Raw genomic sequence first — 22,819 nt, 5'->3', positions numbered from 1 at the left:
GAATGGAGAGAAATAACAAATATTTATTTTTTAATTAAAAATAAAAAGTATTGTTTCATATTCATTCATCCAGGACATTAATAAATATAATAATAATAAATTCTTTCATTTTGCTTTTCAACAACAATAATCACAACAAGAATGAAGATTTCAATTTCAATTTCGTCCAAATCAATAAAGAATATTAATAATAATTTGTTTTTGTTTTTGTTTTTGCTTGATTAATCTTTGTTTTATTTTGATATCGTGCAATCTAATAGTGTGTACTAAATAGTGTTTTTGGTAATAATTTTATTTGTTATACCATTTGAATCTTTCTTCTAGTCGACCGATTACCAAGATGTTTGGAATATTCTTTTTTATTATTGTGTAATTGGAGGTGCAACTGTTGTCGATGTTAGATTCATCGCTGCTTTAGCTGCTTCTTCACGTTTTTCGGCTGCATTTGCTGCTGCAGTTGATCGACTGAAATCGGCCACAATCAAAAAGTATGATGCAACTGCAGCGATTGTCTATTGGTGGTGGATTGTGGATGAAATTATTATCATTTTATGAATGAATTTCATAAAAGAAACTTACATTTGAAATACTAGCATTAGTTATGACAAACAAATCCAAACAGGAGAATCCGATAGTAGGACCACGAACACGATGCAAAAATGTTGACATCTTTAAAACAGGAATGAAAAGAATTGTCATAAACTGAGATCATTATAAACTTACATTAACTTCCAAATCGATTGGTAATTGCAGCAATGATAATGTATGTAATGCTGTATATGGACTATGAGCTTCAGCCGATACATCAGCAGCCGATAATGAAATAAATGCTAAAAATAGAATAGTATGGAGAAACACTGTCCATGTAACAATAGCCAATAGATCATCGAATTCTGCAAAAAACAAATTATATAATGCATAACAATTGCATGGAATATGACATAAATAATTGAAAAATATAAATGATTGCCAAAAACTATTCGATTCATCAACCAATTCACAAATTTCATTATGCTCATAATACAATGTTGATAGTGCATTATTTTTACTGCCCAATGGTCCTGGATCAGATTCAGCCAATGCTTCAATATCTTTACAAACTTGCTTAAAACGATTCGATAGAATCAAACAAACCAGATTGAAATATGTCATTGTAAACATATTGATGCCGGTCATAAAGAATATCCAAACAGCCTGGATTCCAATCCACGGGATGAACATTTTAAATGTAGAATCATCCATATTTTCATATGCTGTAAGCAAATATAACATTGCAACCATACCGGTTGCCACTAATACAATTAAATTGTTCATTATAATTGTTATCTGTGTACGACGTTCATGATTATTTGTATCATATTTTGCCGTACGTATGGAATTGGTTTGCATCTGTTTTACCGATATGAACGGTACCAACCATGCTAACTAAAGAAATTTGAAAATATCGGAAATTTGAATAAAGTTACGTTGTTGATTGGTACAAACCTCGCTTTCATTACGCAAGAATATAGTCGCTATGATCGCTGTTTGCAGCGAATAATAGAATGTAGGCATCAGATAGTACATTCGATAATCATTCCAGAATCCAGTTAAGTCACCCATCATTAGCTGAATTTCACGATCACCAATAAACATTAGTACAAAACTACGAATAGCAAAAAACCATAACAGTAGGCAAACAAATTGACAATAGAAACGTTTCAAATTTGTTGATGTTTTATCCTGCTTGACCGGGCCATAACGTTGACCGAAATCCAAACCTGATGATATTAGTCTGTGGAAGAAAAAATTTCATGGATAAAGTGGATTACATGGAATTTTTCCAAGAAAAGAATTTACCCAAATATTTTGAAATAAGATTCATAGGCTAATTTCGGAATGGTAAATGCATCACGATTAAGCATTTGTGGACTAAATCCTTTCATTTGATCCATGTTGTCGGGAAATTTTCTGAAATTTTTTTTTTTACAAGAACGACAATCACAAAACGACCATCACCAACAAACGACTTGATGAAAACTGTCAAAGACGATTGTTTTGTTTGTCAAAGAATTCTTTAAAACGAAAAGTATTCAAGTTTGTTTTTAGTTGTTGTTGACAACCTGAGATACCTTGGTTTCCTGAATTTTTTAAAGTTTTAATTTTTCAAATTCTAGAAAAATCCAAAAAATGAATTATCGAAAGTTTTGCCTTTTCCATTTAGGACACTCTCGGAAAAAAATCGATCGATATTTTTCATCAAATGACTTTTCAAGCCAAAGAAAAAGGTTCTTCTTTTTCTGGCCTCAAAAATAATCGTTATCGTCGATCGAAATTGAAATGAAAAAATAATTCAGAATAAAATTTCCGAGTAAAAGTTGTTTGGTTGAATTCAAACAAATGAAAATACCATGGTGATGATCATCACCAAAAATCATCAAAAATGTTTATCATATAGTGACAAAAAAAAGCTTTATTTCATTTCGTATCATTAATATTTTTGTACATATGGTGGTGGAAAAAGAAAAAAATTAAGATTTTATATTCAAGGATCCACGGATCGTATGGATGGAACAAAGTAGATAGAGAGAAAACAAGAAAAATCAATATCATTACAAAAAAAATGTTAAAGAAGAGAAAGGGTTAAGAGAAATGTTTGGAAATTTACAGGTAAACAAAAAAATCCTAATGTGTACAAATGAAAAATGAATGTGACATGTATTCATGTGGTTGGTTTATTTACAATTCATTCAACACATAATCAAACAATCAATCACAGAATTACGGAATCTGTTTGAGAAAGTTTGATTTTCAATATCTGTGTGTGAAATGTGTCCTTTGTCTGAGCAATTATCACAAAAAAAGTCAAAAAAATTAAGAAAATGACGACAACAAACAAAATCATAACAATTTGACAATGTTACACAAACAACAAAATTTATCTGGAAGAAGTGTGAGACAAAAAATACATTCAACATTGCTATGTTATTGGATAAGAGAAATCAATTTGTGTGGTGGACATGATTCTGTTCTATTGATAATGATCATAGAAAAGAGTGCCATATTTTGGTGATCTATATTATTAAAACAAGGCTATATTGTACATTGGTTGAAATCATATGATGAAGAAGACAATGATGATTATCAATTATTATCACAGGCATCGATGCTTGATTGTGTGTGACGATTTGGTTTGGTTTGAGAGAATTTGAATGAAGGGAAGAAAAAGTTTTTTTGTTTGACCAGAATTGAGCATTTCGATGTTTTAGTTGGAAAATGTTATTTTTTCAAATGGCTTTGCTGTTTCACAAGGCATTTCTATTGAGAGGAAAAGAAGTTGATTAGATTTGGAAATAAATTTTTAGAAACAAATTTCACGAACCGATTGTTTAATTTGCCAATTTTTCATTGCAGTTTTATATTTTTCAAATTCATGACACCAATCCGAATAAATTTTACGAAATTCTGATTCATTTGGTGCCGAACATGTTTCTATTGATGTTAATTATATGAAAATTGATTAGTAAAAAAGGATTTTGAACAAAAAAAATGATTCAAACTTACTTGCATCAACATTAATTGTATAGCTAAACAGGGTGTTCGATCCAAGACGACAATCATAACGACCGGATTCACGATCTGTAACACCCAATATAACTAGACCATTATCGGATGTATGAATATATTTATCACGTTTTGGATAAACTTCAAAACCACTTGATTTATCACTACGATAGTATAACCATTTTAATGGACCTTTCGTTTTGATAATCGATTCAATATCAGGGCTATGTATTTGACATGCAAGATGAATACTTTGTCCCCAATTTACTTTCATTAATTTATGTTCAATTGTATTATCACATATTCCAGCCGTTACATTCATTATATCTTGCATTAATCTAAATAAAAGAAATATAAGAATTAGCAATCAAACAATCAAAGTAACAAATCATCATCATCATAATAGCAATAACAAATAGATGATGGGTGCCAAACCACCAACCAAGCACCCATACATAGAAGAAATCATAGGAAGCAAAAAAACTAATCTCGACATTTCATTCCTATCCAATCTATTTATTTGATTTGCCTGTCTTTCGTCTTTGGTGCACATTATTCACAATTTCTAACCACTTTTGTTTATATGAATTGTTTTTCCAAAAGTGATGCCAAATCAGGATCGATTACAATAGAATATCAGAATTCCCTCTGTATTCCATAAGGAGATAGCAATATTGCCAATAACTAATAACTAACTAACAAACTGAACGAAATGTGAAGCGAAACGAAACGAAAAACGATTCAATCATAATAATAATTGGAGCCATTTGTTATCGTTATTTCTTTTTTTGTTCAAGAAACGATGCCTATTTATTATTAGAAATCACAAGGAATCTATTGCATTTTATTAAAATGAATGATAGTGAAATAGAATAAAATGAATATATATTGGAAAGGCGTAACCAATATGAATAATGATGATGATAAGGTGAGGTTCTGTGAAAAAGATACTAACCCGATTGTATATGGTTTGCATTCATTTTGATCTGGATCCCATCCACAATATGGATCTTGGATACATCTTGTACAACTTTCATAATGATTTTTACACCAAAATAGATCGATTTGTTTGATACCAGAATCGGATGCAACATAAAGTGACTTATGACGTGATGATATTTCAATAGCTCTAATTGGTTCACCATTAGTTGCTTCAATTATATCGACTAAATTTGTATGAACCTGACCCGATTGATCATACCATTCGATAATTTTATAAACTAAACCAGTGTAGGTCGCAGCAAAATATACTGTATATTGAAGACCATCCACTTCCAAACGATCGATAACAATACGAGTGAAAATCAAATCTCTTTTATAGAAAATTGGACGACCATTATCATGTTCAACAGCAGAATCCATTAATGGATGACCACGAATAAAATTCAGCACCGAATCCGGTAATACTTGTGTATCATTAACACATGTACCTGGACGGGGTTCAGGTACTTTACTTGATAAAACTGGCAGCCATGCTGATGATGATGTTGATTGTTCTTTAAATTTTCCAAGGAAAACTTCTTCAATTTTATTCAAACTAAATGTACAAATTGCTGAACCAATCAGGCCATTTGTTGTTGATGTACTGAATACAGCATAAAATTTTCGATCATCATTTGGATATTTATAAACGCTTTCTGTTTTTTGAAAAATAAAATGAGAAAAAAAGATTAGAAAAAGAAAAATGAGATGTGGTGATGATATTGATATTAATAGGGGGCATTTATCAGATGATAATCGATAGTGATGACATTCACCGATGAAAATCAAGATAAATATCCAAACAAATTAATTTCAATTCTCTTATAATAACACTTATCCAGTGACATTAAATTTTTCCTATTTTCTTTTTAAAAAATGTTTTGTTTGTCGCCTAAATACTATCTATCTGTATTTATCTTTTGAATGGCCATAATTTATTGATCCAGCAAAGAGAAACGAGAAAATTCCATTTCCAATAAATTATGGCCGTCTCCTTTCAATCGAATCGAAATCGAAATCGATTATTTTTTTTCTATTCTGCTAAAACTTAAAAAAAGCTTTGGTCAGGTAATATTCAGTGAGATATAAACGAATCTGATTTCGATATTACTTTCTTTTTTTGGACATCTTAATGGGGCAATACTGAAGGACCACAGGATCAATGTTAAGTTTTGTTTGTACCGAAAAAACCCGATAACGATACTTACGAATTTCATTGAAATAGAATGGAAATTCACCAGGAATCGAACAATTTAAACGGGCTTTTAAAAATGATGCCCAATTTTTATTGAGTATATTTTTACCACCAGTATCTCGCTAAAGAAGAAAAAATAAAGATTTTGATCGAAATAAAGATAAAGAATAAAACATACCTTACAAACACGAGCAACTCTTGAATAAATAGCTTTACCACAATTAATATATTCAACGGCACTTTCACGAAAGAAAAAATAAACATAATCACCAATATCGAATGATCCAACAAAATTTGGTTCTAATGCAAAAAGAGATGTTAATAATGATATTGATGGAGATAAACTGTGAAAAAACTTACTGTCCAACCATTTGGAATCATATTTAATGGTACGTTTAAATGGATAAATTCTTTGCATTGTTGTTGAATTATAAAGATCAGTACGAAATATAACAGTATCAGCTTTGGTAAATTCAGCAACTGAACCACTATATAAACCGGGTAAATTACCAGGATTTCCATTTTCTATGAAAATCATCAATAATCATCATCAAACATTTTCAAAAATGAATAAACTATACTTACCAACCCAAATAGCGGTGGAATTATCTTCTGGGTCGAATGGACATTTTGCAATACCGCTACCAATACCAGGTAATGGTTCATTTGATATGGTTAGATTGGACTGTGGTAGAGATTCAGGGATTGATAAAAAAAACAACAAGAATTTGATTGAAAATTGAAAAAATATTGAAATTTTGAAAAAAAATCGATCAAATGGGTCGGTTGGGAATATATTTTTTTGCAAAGAAAATTGATTTGTCAACGAAATAACGAAATGGATTTTTTTTCGTTCGTTCGTTCCAAATCGTTTATCGTAAATATTGAAATTTCTTCAACATTTTTCAGACTTGCAATGGAAATGAAAACAAAACAGAAACTGAAAAAAGAGAAAAACTTACATTAATGATCCAATCTTTAGGATTATGTGCATTTGTACCGCATACATAGAAACGATCATGATTCGTTCCAATCGGCTGTATAACACGTATATGATTACGACAATCATAAAGCTAACGAAATGGGAGAAAAAATAATGATGACAATAAATAAACATAGAAAATAACAATTTTGTAAATTTAAAGCAAAAAAAATGATGCGGCTCAAAATCATCGATAATGTGGATGGGAATGACGATTGATTTCAAAATTCAAGTTGTTTTCAAGAATAATAATTTTTATTAATTTCAAGATTCTGTATTTGGTGTTTCACTTTGTTCAAAAAATATCCATCCAGTTTGTCGTTCATATTGAATCCAAAGTGAATTGAAAAAAACCAATTGAGTGAGAGAGAGAAAAATATTGAAAAAGTGTGTACTATTCTTACACAATGTGGATGTATGAAAGAAGAAAATCGAAATTGTCAAAAATCAATATCATCGAAAACAATTTCAAAAAAAAGGAAACCAAAATGAAAATGAACAAAAAAAACAGCAGCGGCGTTATTGTCCCCGAAAACAAAACGAAAACGACAGAGCAAAAACCAGAAATCACAAAGATCAGAATTTTTGGCAAAAAAAGCAAAGCTAGAATTTCAAACAAAAAAAATAAGTAGAAAAAAACCGATCCGATTTTTTCCTTATTGAAAAAGGACAATCGAAAACAACTTTTGTGTGTGTTATCTTGACGAAAAAATTTTCCTGAGTTCATTCAGTTCAATGATTGTGCCTTGATCTACTTGGTCGAAGGGCAAAGATTCAATGATGATGTTTCTCTGTGACTGGAATTTCTTTAAACGTCTAGCAATAGATAAAACGTGTGTGTCTCGATTTTCTCGATTAATCGGCACCGATCAAACAGACAAAAACGGATGTTCATTGAATCTATAAATTCCCTTGAATGGAATAGGGACTTAATTTTATTTTGTTCCTTTAACACTGTCGTTGGTTGTTTATTTATCAAATTGTCAGTGTTTGTACATTTCGCTAAAATATAAATGAACTTTCGAAAGCAAAAACAGACTAAAGAAAACAAAGGAGCAATCATCATCATCATCATGAAAGACAATTGGCGCCCAAACAAACACACACATTCGAATCGATTTTGACGCCTTTTATTTTGTTTTATTTTGGTTTGGTTTGGGTTATATAACGATTTTCCTTAGTCGTCGACAATTTTTCTTCGGGCCAATTCAAGTGTAATGATGATGTTGATGATGATAAATGAATGAATTGTATTGAATTGAATGGTGTTTGATGCCAAGCACACAAACAAAACAAAATCAACAAATCAAACACAGTGGAAGAAAATTGATTGAAAATTAAGAAAGAAAAATTTCTTTCGAATTGATTTTCCGGATGATGAAAAGAAATTCTGAAATGAATTTTTTCTTAAACAAAAAATTCACGAGGTCTATGTATTCAAATGTAAATCATATCAGACAGACTGATTGAATGTCTTGGGCAAATATCACCAACATTATAGAAGTTTTTTTTGTTCATTTTCCGGTTTTCAATATGGTTTTTTCTCAACCATTACCACTGTGGGAATGTGGTTAGAGGCCATATATGAATTTGGAAGAAAAAACTCTATTCGAAAAATGTTGATTTGATGATGATGATGTTAAAATGATGAACATCATCATCATTAAAAGAAATTAACCCAAAATGATGATGTCTCAATTTAGATGATGATGATTACAGTCGAATGATTTTAATTGAAAATCATCAGCGATGAATGAATAAATTTATGTAAGGATGATGATAATTTGAGCAAAAAGAAAGAAACATTACATTTGGACACACTTACCTCAGATTTGCCTTTGGCTATACAGCTTGATATGCTTTGTGGATTCAATTTTATCGAATCAAACTATATTTTGGGAGAAAAGAAAAAATTGTGAAAAATGAGAATTAGAATCGTCAGAATAATTGAAAAAAAAGGAATTTAAACATTGGACGTCTGGCAAAGATTCTCACATTATCTATAGCTATCAATCAAGCGAACCGAAAAGAAAAGAAAAAACCAAATTCTCCTATCTGGTGTTCTCAATGGATTAGATAGATTCACAAATCGAAAACAACCGAAATGATTATTTGTGAATGAGTGAACATCATTTATATCAGCAGTATCATGCATTCTGTTGGTTGTTAGATAATTTTTTTTTTGTTTCCAAAAAAGAAAAATGCCCGTTTTAATTTGCAATTCTTTTCATTCATTTATGTGTGACATTCATGAATGTTGTTTTTTGATCAATGTCTGATATTTGATAAACCCAACCCTTTTTCTTCAGCCAACAAAAAGAAAAAGATTGTTAATTTACTGATAAGGTTAGCCAATTTAGTTGGTTAGTTATGAACAAATTTCAATAACAAATAAAATGAAAAGAAATAACTCTTTTGTCAGAAAAAACTTATTATCATCATCATCATGACAGGAAATTAAGCGCCCAAGTTTGTACGATCTTTTCTTTTTGCTACATAATTTTAGAAAAATCTTGACAGATCCAGAATATACAGAATATTCCATTTATTTTTAATCTGAGAATCGAAACAATGAATGAAATAGCAAGTAAGAAAAGATTTTTCATTTACATTTTTTTCCTTATTATGATTATCAAAAGAAAGATTCGGGTTGTTAATCACATCACTTTTTCACATCATTCAGCCAGGCATCAGACGAAAAAACATTCATCCAGCCACGAATGATGATGATGAGCCGCATCATCACACCAAAAAAAAACCAACCCTTTCTTTTGAAATGTTAAGCATCAATTTTTTTCCTTCCTTTTCTTTCCCTTAAATTTTGCTTATCAGCCAATCATCAATGAAACCATACCAGACCGACCGAAACAGAGTGGGGAAAGAAAATCATAAATTAATCACAATGTAGACAAGGCAAAAAAAGCAAAAAATAAAAAGTTGATCATCATCATCATTATGATTGGATATTGAAAGAACAAACAAAACAAACGAGCCTAAATGATTCTCATCAACAATAACTAAATAACATTTTACCGGGAGAGTTAAATTGTTGTTGTGGATTCTTTTTTCGGATGAATCCAAAAAGTTGAAAAATACACAGGGCAGATACGAGAAATTCCCTTGATTCGAATGTTTCTCGCGAATGAATGGAAAAGTCACAAAACAGTCCAAAGATTATATCAGACAACGTTAAACAACAACAAATTCATCTACGATAACCACCACCATCATCATCAACTAAACTATAGTGTAAAGGTCTAATTAACTTGTCCATATGAGTCGAAAGTTAGTTAGTGAGTGAGTGAGAGAGAAATTTTTCCCAGAAATAATAAGATAAAGAATCTTTGGTAAAAATTTGTTGGAAGAAACTCCTGACTGAACAAATAAGTCGACGCCAACAAAAACATGAAAATTGAATTAACCAAAAGGTTCCATAATAATGGTAATGGTCTCTTATCATTCATTTGTTTTTTGTTTATTATGCGATTAAAGTTTTATGAAGTTTTATTTTTTGTTGTTTGTCTTGTCATCATCATTATAATCAGAATTGTCTCTCTCTCTCTGATGATTAAGAAAAGAATCAATTTTCAATGTTTTTTGTTGTTGTTGAAAAATATTACAATAATTTTCTTGTTTTTGTTTGCTGAGATTATTATTTTTGGTTAGTTTGGCCATAGACAGAAATGAAATGAGATTTTTTCTGCTTCCTTTCGGTAATCGATCCTTCGAGTTTGGCGATCGAATATGTCAACACAATAACAGAGAAATAGAAACAAACAAACAAACACAAGAAAATCGACAATAAGAATCGGCATTCAGAAAAAAAAATTCTGTACAATTTATTTATTTATTCTGTGTCGTGACCGCCGTGTGTATTTTTATTATCAATCGGTCGATATAAACAAACAAACAAATCTAACGAAGACATATCTAACAAAGACAGGAATTGAATAGAAAAAAATATCGACCGAAAGTATCGATCGATATTGAACACAGAGAAAAAAACTTGATTCTGTTCAAATGTTCAAGTTAGGATGATGAACAATATCATCGAGAGAGAATCATATCACCGGACATTAAACATTATTAATGGAAGATGAAAAAAAAGTAACCAAGAATTTTCCAAAGAGAGATAGACAGAATGAAGATATCCGTGATAATGTGACGACAACTATCGCAACTACAACAAATATCACCGACGAAAAAAGTTTTATCTATTTTCACAGATGTAATTTGAAAAAAAAGATTTTTGTTTCAGATTTGTTTTGTTTTTCTGCTAGATTTTTCCCATCATCATCAATATTTGAATGTCAAGTGTTGACAACAAGTTTTTTCCGAAAAACTTTTTTTTGCTACAACAAAACTTTAATACAATTCTTGTTATGTGAATATCGCATTCATATTCTTATCGGTCCATATGGCTTGTGTGTGTGGGAGAAAGTAGAAAAAAGCTTTGTGATTAGTAGAAAACTATGTTTACACGGTGTTGGAATGCATTACTTTGCGAGAGAGAATAATCATTATGATTATTGTTATTATTATAAGCCAGTCATCAATTCAAATAATAAAAGAACTTTAAGAAGTCAAAAAAGAAAAGAAGATTCATTGTATATAAGAATCACACAAAAGACGTGTTTCTTCAAGTTGATTTTTTGTTTTATGACTGGCAATAATCATAATCATAATCATTAAAGATATTAATTTTTCTTTATTATATTTCTGACTTGCCATGTCGACTTGCAATGCTATTGTATGATATGAATGTCTACCAATAGATTAGATTTCTATTCAAACATTTTTTTCCTGTTTTCCGGCTGCTGCTTCGTTAGTTCAGTGTAAGATTCGTTGCATGTTTAGACGGCGGTCATAAATCATACCCAGTGAACAAAATTATCTTTCGATCGCCCGATTCTAAGAATCTCTTTTTCGGTCCTTTCGTTTTCCAAAAATTCGATAAAAAACGAATTTTCGGAAAATAAAAATAAAATTGAAGCGAATAGAGAGAAAATTAGATTTTCATTTGAAATCAATGAGAAACAAAAAAGGGGTAACCGAAACAAATGAAAAACAACTTTGAAAACGGAAGTTTTATTGCCAAATGCAAAAATGATATGGATGTTTTTCCTTTGTCGAATGCAATGAATACTGAATTTCGATCGATTTTTTTTTGGCAATTCAAGAATGTAAAACAGAGAATGAAAATGAAAAAATCGAAAATGAGAATCTCTCTTTCTTTTATTATGAAAGCCATGACAATTAATTAAGCGTGCCTTTGTTTTTTTAATATTGAATGTTGTGTCAATTGTCACAAAAGAATCATCATCATAATAAATGAATTAAAAGTTAGTTGGAAAAAAATTTAAGCAGTCAAAATGATTCTATTTTTTACACAGAAAAGGCAGTTTGTTAAGTCAGTCAGTTTGCCAAAAGTTCAAATAAATTTGACTATAACCAAGTAATTTTTTTGGTTGATGACTATGACTATGAAAAAAAATCTGGTAACAATAATTTCTATATGATGAATAAAATAATCCATCATATTATAAGATGGATTAACCATATAACAACATGGCAACGACAACCAGCACCAGCATTAACAATTAATTCAGGGGATTATCATCACAATCATCATTTAAACGAATAATAATAATGATGATAATGATTAATTTCGATGAAAAACAGAAACAAATTGATCAGTAGCCTGGTTGACTGACTAAAATATGTTTCATTTTTTCTATTTGATTTAATCATTCATATCACATAATCATAATCATAATCATAATCGGACACATTTCTTTTTTTGACTAGAAAAAATTTGGTGGAATGCTTCAAAGCTTATCATCAACTTTGCTACAATATTTTAGCACGATTAGAAAAAATTATGGATTTTCACATTCATTTTTCTCATCATCATCATTTAGCATCATCATTTATGATGAATTAAATTGTCAGACATTTTATTCGATCGATTCACGCCGAATGAATATCATCATCATCAATATGTTTATCGAATTCTCTTCGCATCATCAATGTAATGCACGAACCATCGGTTTAATCGGTCGAAATGCGATGAAAAAACCGTAAAAAATGATAGAGAAAAAAGAATAAACCCTTTTTGTGTGAAGAGAGACAATAGTTCACAGGCAAGAGCCGCATCCATTTTATTATGATGATTTCAAAAGAAAAGTTGAGAATTTTTTTTATTCATTTTATTTGAAGCAATTAAAAATTTTTGTTGCAAAGTTCAATTGAAGGTGAACTTTGATCCGTTTGATCATCCGCTAAGTCATCGGATATTTTTAAAAAAGATGCTAAAAAATTCGTCTAGAAAGAGTGTGTGTAATATGAGAAGAGGCCATTAAAACACTGTTTTTATTATTATTATACACACTTGGACACTAAGCCCGTGTTTCTTTTTACTGTGTGATTTCGGTATGTAAAAAAAATCCCCAAATAAAAATGCAAAAGATGCTAATAAAAACAAGTGAAAAACATTTTCTTTTTTTATGACCCAAGATATTGGCTTTTTCGATGAAGCGATAATTTCTTCATAACAACAAAAAAACAAAAAGAAACAAAAGAAAAGCGAAGAAGCAAAGAATAAGATCATTTTGAAAACCGAAACGAAATGAAAATTTGTTTGTTGTTTGGGGTTCGGTCGGAGAATATGCAATGATGGCCAGAGAATGTAAAAAGAATAAATTTTTTTAATGATTTCTATTTGAAATCTTGAAAAAAATTATGAAAAATTATCACACACAACCGAACCGAATTGAACCGGCGACTTTTGCTTTCAAATCTGAATATCAATGGCGTCAGTCAGTTAGTAAAACCGATTAGAATTCGTTTCAAACAAACAACAATAAATTGCAGAATTTTTCTCTAAAAATCAAGTTATTCTTCCGGGTGTATATTTCGGAATTTAATCAGCATTACCACCATGTTTGGGTTGTATTGTGAAAAAACAAACGTCGAATATTGACGCCGGGTTTCTGATCTAATATTTTTATTCAATTTAAATGGCAATCTTTTTTTCATTTTTTTTATTTTTAGCATCCAGAACATGGAAAGAATGGAAAAGAGTGCAGCAGTGTATGCAGTGGTATAATCTTGTTATTATTCTTTGCCAAACACGAACAACATTAACAACAAAAACAACAACAACCACCAAAGCAAAAACTATAATGACAAAAACCAGATCCGAATGCAAAACAACCAAACCAAACAATAGTAAAGTGTGAAAAATGTAAAAAAATGAAATGAAAAAAATCGCATTATATTATATTTTTATATCATTTAAGCGATTTGTGATTCTACATATAGCCATGGATTTAAGTCAAACAACAAAACAAAGAAATTGATCATTGAATGATGATGATGATATCACTTGGCTGGTTAGCACTGGAGTTAGTCATAAGCCACATATGCATGCATGCAATGTGTATTTAAATTGTCATCAAAAAAGGATTGGCTTTTCATCATCATTGCCATAAACCACTAACACCAACCATAAAAAAAACCAGCAGCTTAAATTTTTTAAATTGGCTTTTCGGTGGATGATGACAGTTTATTATTATTATTGTGGAGCCATATTTATGATTGAAATTTTTCAAGTTTTTTCTTTGAACAAAAATTGAATGAAATGAAAGCCATTTTAAAAAGGGGATAGGCCACACACACACAGCATCGAATATTAAATAATTACATTGAAAAAAATGTTTACACCTGTCGTTTTATTATTATTATGCAATCATCAACAACAACATGGTTGATAATGATGATGTTTTTTCTGCAAAATTTTTTTTTCATATTTCATTTACACAATCGGTTTCTGTAACGGTACAAACTTGGCGAACGAAGATTCTTCTTTTTTCTTCGTCGAATGATGCAACTGACAAGCATCATCATCAACAATGATGCCTGGTTTGATGCAGGTGTTACCGACATTATTCAAAAAAACAAAATCAAAACATCAACTTTTTTTCAGTTTTCATTGAAACTATGATGATCATTATTAATTTTTTCCATTTTTTTGTTTAAAAAAATTCAAGAGGCAGCATACAACAACAACTTATATCGCCTGTGTTTGCAAAAGTTATTTTCAATCATCATTTCCAAACCCAGTTTTGTTTTTTTCTTCGTAAGTCAGGTTAGACTTGGGTTAGATTGTGAATCAAGTGAGATAGACCTTGGCAAATAGCATATAGACCAGAATCCAAAAAAAGGAAACAGAATCTAAAGAATAATGAAAGTAAAGTATGAAACGCTTCACAGATAATGATGATGATTGAGAGAGAAAAAACATGGTAGAATTTGGCCCGAACCAAAAAAAATACCGACTAAAGATGTAATTTTGTAACAACAACAGCACAAAAAACGAAAGAAAGAAAGAATCCAGATCCAAGTGAAATAATAATGATAATGACTGAATGAATGAAGTGAAAGAATTTCCAAAAGAATCGGCAATTGTTTCATTCACTTGGAATCAGTTCAGCTTTAACGATATTCACAAGCGAAGATAATAACAAAAAGAAAATCACAAAGATAATGGACTATCACTATAGAGAACAAACCAGAATATTCTCTCACACACTTTACTTTCAAACTTTAACCAAAAAAAACATAGACCTCTGTGTTTGCATGAATCTTTTTTATTCTATCATGATGATAGTGGTAATGATGATGGTGAATATTTTTCTGAATGGAATTTCCAAGAAAATGAAAAACAATTAGATCGACAACGACGACGACGATCAAAGGGTTATCATCATCATCATCATAATGATTACATCGATTCATTCAAATAATTACATAGGGAGAATAGAATTTGAGCAACAACAAAAAAAAATTCAAATAAAATTAAATAAAATAACCCAGTTGGTGGATGGTACAAACTGAAAAAAACTGAAAAAAAAACAAATTTTTTTGAACAAGAAAAAAAGTTTAAACATTATTTTCATTTTCAATGAAAAAAAATTGTTGAAAATTAAATCAGTATCAGGGTACTTAAAGTTTATTATTATCATCAAACATCCGATGTGGATGATGATGATGGAATTTGCCTTCATCGCTCCCTGGCTCCCACACACTCTAACAAACATAATATGCATTCACTCATTGAACCAGAAGAATCTGAATAATGGAGTAATGATCTTTGATGATGATGATCAATAATTAATATGAAAATTAAATAAAATAAAAATTCATATGGTTATCAAGAAAGAACCAGAATCATTTTCTATGGTTCCCATTTCTAAGAATTCTTCTTTTCTTTCCATTACTATACTTTAGTTTGCTATTCTATTGTTTTTTGGCATCGATAGAACCCGGGTAATTTTTCGGGTATAGATCCGATCCGATCATCATCACTGAATACAATGTTTGCTTGAATTTTTCCCATATTAAACAGAAATGTGAATAAAGGAAAAATTGAAGGCCCCACATTACAAGCAAGCAAGCATCACCATCATTTTATTCGGATGTAAAAAAATTAAGCAAAAAAGAAAATGAGAAGAGAGAGGAAAAAAGTTAATTAACTTATGTAACTAACTAACTTATATAATATTCTTTTTCGATTCTCATTTCTTTTTTTCTTCTTTATGTGAATGTTTTTTAGATACAATGTGAATAAGCAGTATTGTGTCAGGATTAAAAATTCAAGCAAAAACAAAAAAGGTCTTGCATTTTTATTCACAGTGTGTGTGTGTGTGTTTGCTGTGTTCGCAGAACAAATCACCATTCACGTTTTGGGTATAATTTTTCATCTTCTGGGGTAACATGAGAAAAAATGTGAAATTTTCAATACTGGATAGAAACCATGATTGGTAGAATAGATAGATAGCCAAATGGATTTAACTTTTCATTAAAAAATGAAAATGAAATATCCATCTCATTTTTTCTCTCGTTTTTGTTGCCCGACCAGATTCATTTTTTGGGATCGTTTCAACCATAGAAATGGGAACTAAGCTAAAAGAAAAATAAATTATATTCATTTCAAGAATTCACAGTCATTTTTCATCATAGCAATTGTAATGTTTAATTCAAAAGAATTTTTTCGGAATTAACAACCAGAAAAATGTGAATAAAAATGGATTATACCAGGGCCATACATTTTAAATACAGAGACAGGGCAATTTTCAATATTAATTCGAATCTAGACTACCTTTATATTAATTTGCAATAAATTGAAATCAATCAATTTCAATCGATCTGATTGATCGATTCGATGAACAACTGAACGTAAAACAAACATTGATTTGAGCAGATGTCTTTCAAAGATGATGATGATGGTCGGAGTAAATTGATTAACTGGCTGACTTATTAAGTTAGAGAATGATTACAGATGATGATAATTTGCCAACCGAAACAACAAAAATTAAATTATTCGGATGTCTATCATCGTTTTAATGATGAAAAAATCTCCTAATTATCATCATCATCATTATCAGGATCGATCCAGAGGCAAAAATTGATTTAGACAAACCGAGAGATGGAGAAAAAACAGCCGCCTCGATCATCATTACCATCATTATGATGATGAATCTGTTTTCCATTCATCATCATTTCAAGCAAATTTACATTGACATTAAGCCAGCATCATATAATGGTCAAACACACAGCGAAAATGATGATGAATGAGTTTATTGGACAACAAACACAGTGTGTGCTGGTTGGATTGTTGTTTTTTTAATCAAATCCATCAATCTTGATGACAAGTTTTTTTTGTCCGTTGAACGGAACTCGGTCCTCTAATAATAATGACTGTGACATTGAATTTTTGTGTGTGTGCAAAAACCAACCGAATATTGGAGACAGAAAAATCAATTAATTAATTATCGTTGACCTTTTTTCCTAATCATCATTATCATTATTTTATGGCAAAAAAGGTTAATTATTAATTAATTAATGTCGACATTGTTGTTGTTGTTGTTCAAAACAATAGGAAAATCTATTGTCTTTCCCTCGATCTATCGATCGATGTGTGCCATAATTAATGACTTTTCAATATGAATGATAATGTTCCCAACGAACATCTGAAAAAATCAGAAATTTTTTTCGTGCCGAAAAAAAAGATTAGATATCGATATCGATCATATTCTTTGTGAATAAAGAAAAATCCAATATATTTCAACAATGGTTATAATATTGTTATCGAAAAGAGCAAACACGATTAGATTGAAAATGCAAAAAACAAAACGAAAAACAAACATTTTTTCTTGGATAGATCAGATTTATAGATTGATGATGACTTTTGGTTCTAGAGAAAAATAGAAAAACAAACAGAACAATGCTATGTAACTACGGAAAAAATAATGCAAAGATTTCAATTCGCGTGATTGGCGTTCGATTTATTCTGATTTTGTTTAGTTTTTTTTGAATTATGATGTAAAATGTCTTTATTATATACCCACACAGTCAATTTGTTTGTTTGTTGCTGTGTTTGAAGGTAAATCTTTTTTGCTTATATTTTTCGATTTTGAATTTCAAATTCTGATCAATCGATTGGAAGAAAAAACAAGTTTTTCTTTTCGATGAATAAGACAGCAATTTTCGGCTTAATACCCGATTGAATGTGTGAGTTGGGCGCTTTGGCAAAAGTGAGAGAAAGAATCAAAAAGGCATGGTTATAGTGAATGGCCGAAATCTTTGTCATTCATGTCTAAGTTGTTGATCGGTTGGCCATCATCAATTGTGAATCAAATCAGATCAGATCAAATCAAAGATAGTCGTCACACACAAATCAACAACAAAAAGCATTTTCGCCTCTGGCATTCACTCTTTATGTTTTGTCAGCCAATTATGATTACCATCAAACCGAGTTTCGATCAGGCCGAGTAGGCTGTGTTTTTTGCAAATGCAAAAAAATGAATTTCATGTTTGCTGTTGGGCGCCATCAATGACAATAAATAATTTTTTTTCTATTTCGTATTCAACTCAATGTAATTATATATAGTGTCACTTGTCATTTGAATTGTGAGGAAAAAATGTTTGGAAATTTTGAATTCAGATTGAAATTGGCCAAAAAAATCGTTGTGATTTACATAAATTACGCGAGTAAATGTAGGCCTCCTTGCAAATAAAAATAAAAAATGGAAAATTTGCTAAACGAGCAAATTGAAATTCGTGACAAAATAAAAATAGCTTGTCTTTTTCTTATTTTGGTTTAAAAAAACTGTTTCGGCAATTATAATAATAATATTTTTTTTCAACGACAAAACACAACTTACCTCACAATGGGTTCGATTAATGTTGTTTAAATTAAGGCGAAAAATGTTGTCCCTGTGTGGAAAGAAAGACAGAAAAACAAGATTAGAAAATTAATTTGATTGGAAAAAATTGTGTAAATTTGCGAAAAGAGAAAAACTTTCCGGTCAATCTGAGATATATCGACAAGAGAATGAAAGATAGTTTTTTGGTAAACAGAACGAATTTGATTAATATGTAAATTGTTGATGATGATCATCATGCTAATGATGACAGATCAATAAAATGAAAGAAAAATTTACATTGAAAAACACCATTATCATTATATCCGATTGCAATTTTACTTCCAAAAATTACAAAATGTATGCATGTAAATTGTATTGTAATAATAAAAAAAACCATGTCCAGAACCGAATAAAGACATTATCAAGATGATGATCCTGTAGAATATCGACTGGATATGGCGTAGATGAACAAACACGCCTTGTTTCTCGATCAATTTTGATCGATCTTACAGTGTCCATTCTTCATCTCAATGATGATGATGATGATCAAGTCAAGTTCAAACTTGAAAAAAATCGAATATAGTGATGATATTGGTGACCATCATCATCATTATTATCATCGTTTTTTTCTGGCCAGTAGGGGCGGTATAATAATCATCCATTAAAATTATCATTAATCAATCCAGGCAAAAAAGGCGAGTCTCGTGACAACCAACCAACCAACAACGAAAAACCCTCGATGATATAAAATTATCATTATTACACGCAAATTAATTCGATTTTTGGTGGTGGTGGAAACAACAAACATATCCTATGAATTCAATCATGATGATGATATTGATGAAGAGATTCAGATTTTAATCGAATTTTGATTTTCTCTCTGTATTATTATTTTTTGCGTGATTACTTTTCATTTTTTCTTTCAATTCAGATAAAGATAAAGATGAAGATAGTGACAAACAACAAATATCATTATTGTTTTCGTCAGATAAAACAAAAACAGAAACAGAAGAAAGAAAGATCAATGAGAATACGTGCACAGGTATGGCAGAATGGTGAAAAGATCCGTGATGATCTCGATGATGTCTTAATCATCATTGAATCGGACAAAACTAAACCAATCATCATCATCAATGATAACCATCTTCTGATAATGATGAACAACAAGCCCAATTTCTTGAATTTTTTTCTTCTGAATTGTTTTTAGCTTAGCAACTAGCAAACAAAGAGGATCTGAATATTGAATCTGAAAAACAACAAGTTCATTATCGACGATGGCCTTAACCAAAAATAATTGGGTTTGTTTGTTTTGTTTTGTGCAGTAAAAAACTCAAAAATACATTTTACGCGTGTCATTCACGAATCGATCAAAAACGAAAATGCTAGATTTGGCTGTGGTCCAATTACCAATTTGAAGTCCATTCAACTTAAACAATAACAATACCAACCAAGACCTGGACTTAGTTAATAATAATCGTCTTATTCGAAATATAACAGAATCGATCGAATCTTTTATAATTGAGAAACACTGCAAGTCCTATTCCAATTTTATCCTCTCTATGTGTTTCCACCAAATAATTAGTCGGTCGGTTGGTTTTGGTGCAAACAAAAAACTTTTTCTCTTTTCCTTTGTTTTCTCGATGAAATTGCTGACTCGATTTCTTGGTTGTTTATTCGAATGAAATTTTTTCTGCTTTTCATCATGATCATTACAATTGTGATGATTTAAACCTATTCGTGAGCATCCTATACATTAAATCAAACTGATGAAGAAACTTTCCGAAACAAACAAATAAACAATGGAAAATGAAAAGATCCATTTCGATCGATCGATGATAGTTTTGCTAGTTGTTGTTGTTTAGATCACTAATTTGCTCTAATTAAATTAGATTTTCTCGTTTTTTCGCCTACACACGACGATATGTGAATGTGATAATCATCACCAGGAGAAACAAGTAAAAAAATTGATGATTGCCTCAACAACAACAACAACAATGACAATAATAAATGAAAAAAATAAAATAAAAAACAAAAAAGGAAAACTTACATGGCTCCAACATAAAGCAATTCACGCCTTGGATCAATATAAATGGTACGATAATAAAGATGGCCACATGAGAATTCACGTATATGATCTATATGGCAAATATTCAAAGGGAAAAAAGAGAAAAAAATGATGATGATTAGAAAGGATGAACAAACAAACAAACATTATTATTATTATTATGGGCAACAACAACAACAACAACATAAATCTGATCATCAAATTCTTTTGAAACTAAATGCTTTTTTCATTGAAAATGATTAAGTGACCATTTTGTTTCTGTTTCAACTTTCAACGAATGGTATCATATTACCAGTTTAGTCTTATTTGGTGTCACCTCTACATTCAATTCAACAACAGAACATATCCACTAATTATCGTTATGGATACGCAAAATAGCCAGAAACATAATAATGTTAAAGGGTGGTGGTGATGAATATAACTAACCAACTAACTCGAATATTTTCGTCACAACTCATTAAACATTGGTGTCCGAAGAAAGAGGGAAAAATATATTTTTTACATAAATTTGTTCGTTTGATCAAAAAGTGTGATATTGGTTTGGTGATGGCCATTGAAAACAAATGAATTTTTCTTCTATTTCGGTCTTTTTTCTTTTCAATCCCGGTCCACATTCTGGCATGAATGGACAAAACAAAAAACGAAATCCTTAAGGGTCCAATAAAATGTGAATGAGAGAGAAAAATCATCGAAAGAATGGAGAATTTTGTATCAAATTGATGTTATCTAAAGATATGTATCTATTATGTGGAATCCTGAATCAATAACAATAATGATAATAAAATCCATTGAATGAATAAATGTCCATTATGATAATAAATATAAACGAGGCGATAAGGTGCCTGAAAAAAACAGGCAAAGAATATATCTAGCCAAATCAATGACTGAATGAAGAATAATAAAAATTTCGCAGTAATTATGGCTAGTGTAGTTTTTTTGTTGTTGTTTTTCTGCCAGCCATAAGTAAAGTTAGTTTTGCATTGGCGCCATTCAAATGACCACAAGCAAATGTGTGTGTGTGGAATACTAAATATTATTATTGTTATTGTTATTTAGGTAATTCACGGCAGAAAAAAATGGCCATTTTTTTCGGTCCGGCCAAAAACAAACACACACAAAAAATGAAAACGGTGTATGGTAAAGACTTGAAAATCATGATGATGATGATGATCGGTCATTACCATTACCATTATACTGATCAGTAATCATCATCGGTGATGAGCTTGGAAATAAAATAAAGTTTCTTTTCATTTTGAGAAAGAAATTTCTGTAGTTAAAAATCGATTCTATACGTCATCATTATCATTGGGCGCCATATCACATCATTACAAGTGCTCATCATCATCATTATAATCGATTTTTTTTGTGGAAAATTTGATATAGGCTCGACTTGAATTATCATGATTATCCATTCATTCATTTACAAACTTATTAAATCAACGTCATTATCATTGAATAATCATCATTGTTGATGATAATCGTGACTGGTTGTTGTGGAAAAGTAAAAGTCATATTGTGCATACCAGAGAAGAGATGTTGAAAAGAAATTAAACTTTGGTTAATGAATATCAACATTATTTATGCGCTTGGATGGTCACACAGAGACAGAGACATCACATCCTATTGTCATCAAAAAAATATTTTTGGAAATTTTGCTGTGTGACAATTTTACAAACAAACAAACTGGTGAATATAGTATAGTAGGTGTAATTATAATCCAACCAAAAAAATATGAAAGAATTGAATGCAGCCATCGTTTGGTATGGTCAGCTAGCAAGCAAGCAGGATGATGATGTGAAGGAATTTTCTTTTTCTTTTTTTCGATTCATTCATTCAACAAAAGA

The 22,819-nt window shown here is 30.4% G+C and overlaps 3 protein-coding genes across 4 annotated transcripts in view; all 3 read right to left on the bottom strand.

Annotated features, from left to right (window-relative positions):
• Window positions 1-18,528, bottom strand: part of LOC113790035 (aquaporin-9-like) — a 68,922-nt gene extending 50,394 nt beyond the window's left edge. Inside the window, exon 1 of the mRNA XM_075823689.1 lies at window positions 18,519-18,528. The gene's annotated coding sequence lies outside the window, so the exon portion shown is untranslated. The remainder of the gene's footprint in view (window positions 1-18,518) is intronic.
• On the bottom strand, window positions 4-2,027 carry Gr64a (Gustatory receptor 64a). Its single transcript, XM_027339597.2, has 5 exons — window positions 1,840-2,027; window positions 1,486-1,774; window positions 724-1,425; window positions 580-669; window positions 4-512 (listed from the first exon to the last, which is right to left on the bottom strand). The coding sequence occupies exons 1-5, from the start codon at window positions 1,932-1,934 to the stop codon at window positions 363-365; spliced, it is 1,326 nt and encodes a 441-aa protein (XP_027195398.1). The 5' UTR covers window positions 1,935-2,027; the 3' UTR covers window positions 4-362.
• Sema2a (Semaphorin 2a) overlaps window positions 2,435-22,819 on the bottom strand; it is a 62,018-nt gene continuing 41,633 nt past the window's right edge. For both annotated transcript variants that reach the window (XM_075823686.1, XM_027339627.2), the window contains 12 exons: window positions 20,958-21,045; window positions 18,929-18,980; window positions 8,527-8,589; window positions 6,682-6,792; window positions 6,305-6,404; window positions 6,080-6,244; window positions 5,898-6,019; window positions 5,733-5,841; window positions 4,499-5,180; window positions 3,544-3,881; window positions 3,362-3,471; window positions 2,435-3,297 (listed from right to left, as the gene is read on the bottom strand). In XM_075823686.1, the coding sequence (XP_075679801.1) occupies window positions 3,259-3,297; window positions 3,362-3,471; window positions 3,544-3,881; window positions 4,499-5,180; window positions 5,733-5,841; window positions 5,898-6,019; window positions 6,080-6,244; window positions 6,305-6,404; window positions 6,682-6,792; window positions 8,527-8,589; window positions 18,929-18,980; window positions 20,958-21,045 (1,979 nt within the window). In that variant the 3' untranslated portion in view covers window positions 2,435-3,258. The remainder of the gene's footprint in view (window positions 3,298-3,361; window positions 3,472-3,543; window positions 3,882-4,498; window positions 5,181-5,732; window positions 5,842-5,897; window positions 6,020-6,079; window positions 6,245-6,304; window positions 6,405-6,681; window positions 6,793-8,526; window positions 8,590-18,928; window positions 18,981-20,957; window positions 21,046-22,819) is intronic.

This window comes from Dermatophagoides pteronyssinus, unplaced genomic scaffold (assembly GCF_027571235.1).
Source record: "Dermatophagoides pteronyssinus isolate colony J.1.1.1.1 unplaced genomic scaffold, Derpt_VIB-CSIC_2022.12 sq0034, whole genome shotgun sequence".
Lineage (NCBI taxonomy): Eukaryota > Metazoa > Arthropoda > Arachnida > Sarcoptiformes > Pyroglyphidae > Dermatophagoides > Dermatophagoides pteronyssinus.
This window is presented reverse-complemented; position numbering and strand designations above follow the sequence as displayed.

What these genes read in the sequence shown, in the direction of transcription:
- Gr64a (XM_027339597.2), bottom strand. Translation starts at nt 1,934, where the DNA reads ATGGATCAAATGAAAGGATTTAGTCCACAAATGCTTAATCGTGATGCA. An exon ending in TCTTGCGTAATGAAAGCGAG is followed by an intron (nt 1,426 to 1,485) that starts GTTTGTACCAAT and finishes AAATTTCTTTAG; the next exon opens with TTAGCATGGTTGGTACCGTT. An exon ending in CTAATGCTAGTATTTCAAAT is followed by an intron (nt 513 to 579) that starts GTAAGTTTCTTT and finishes CACCACCAATAG; the next exon opens with ACAATCGCTGCAGTTGCATC.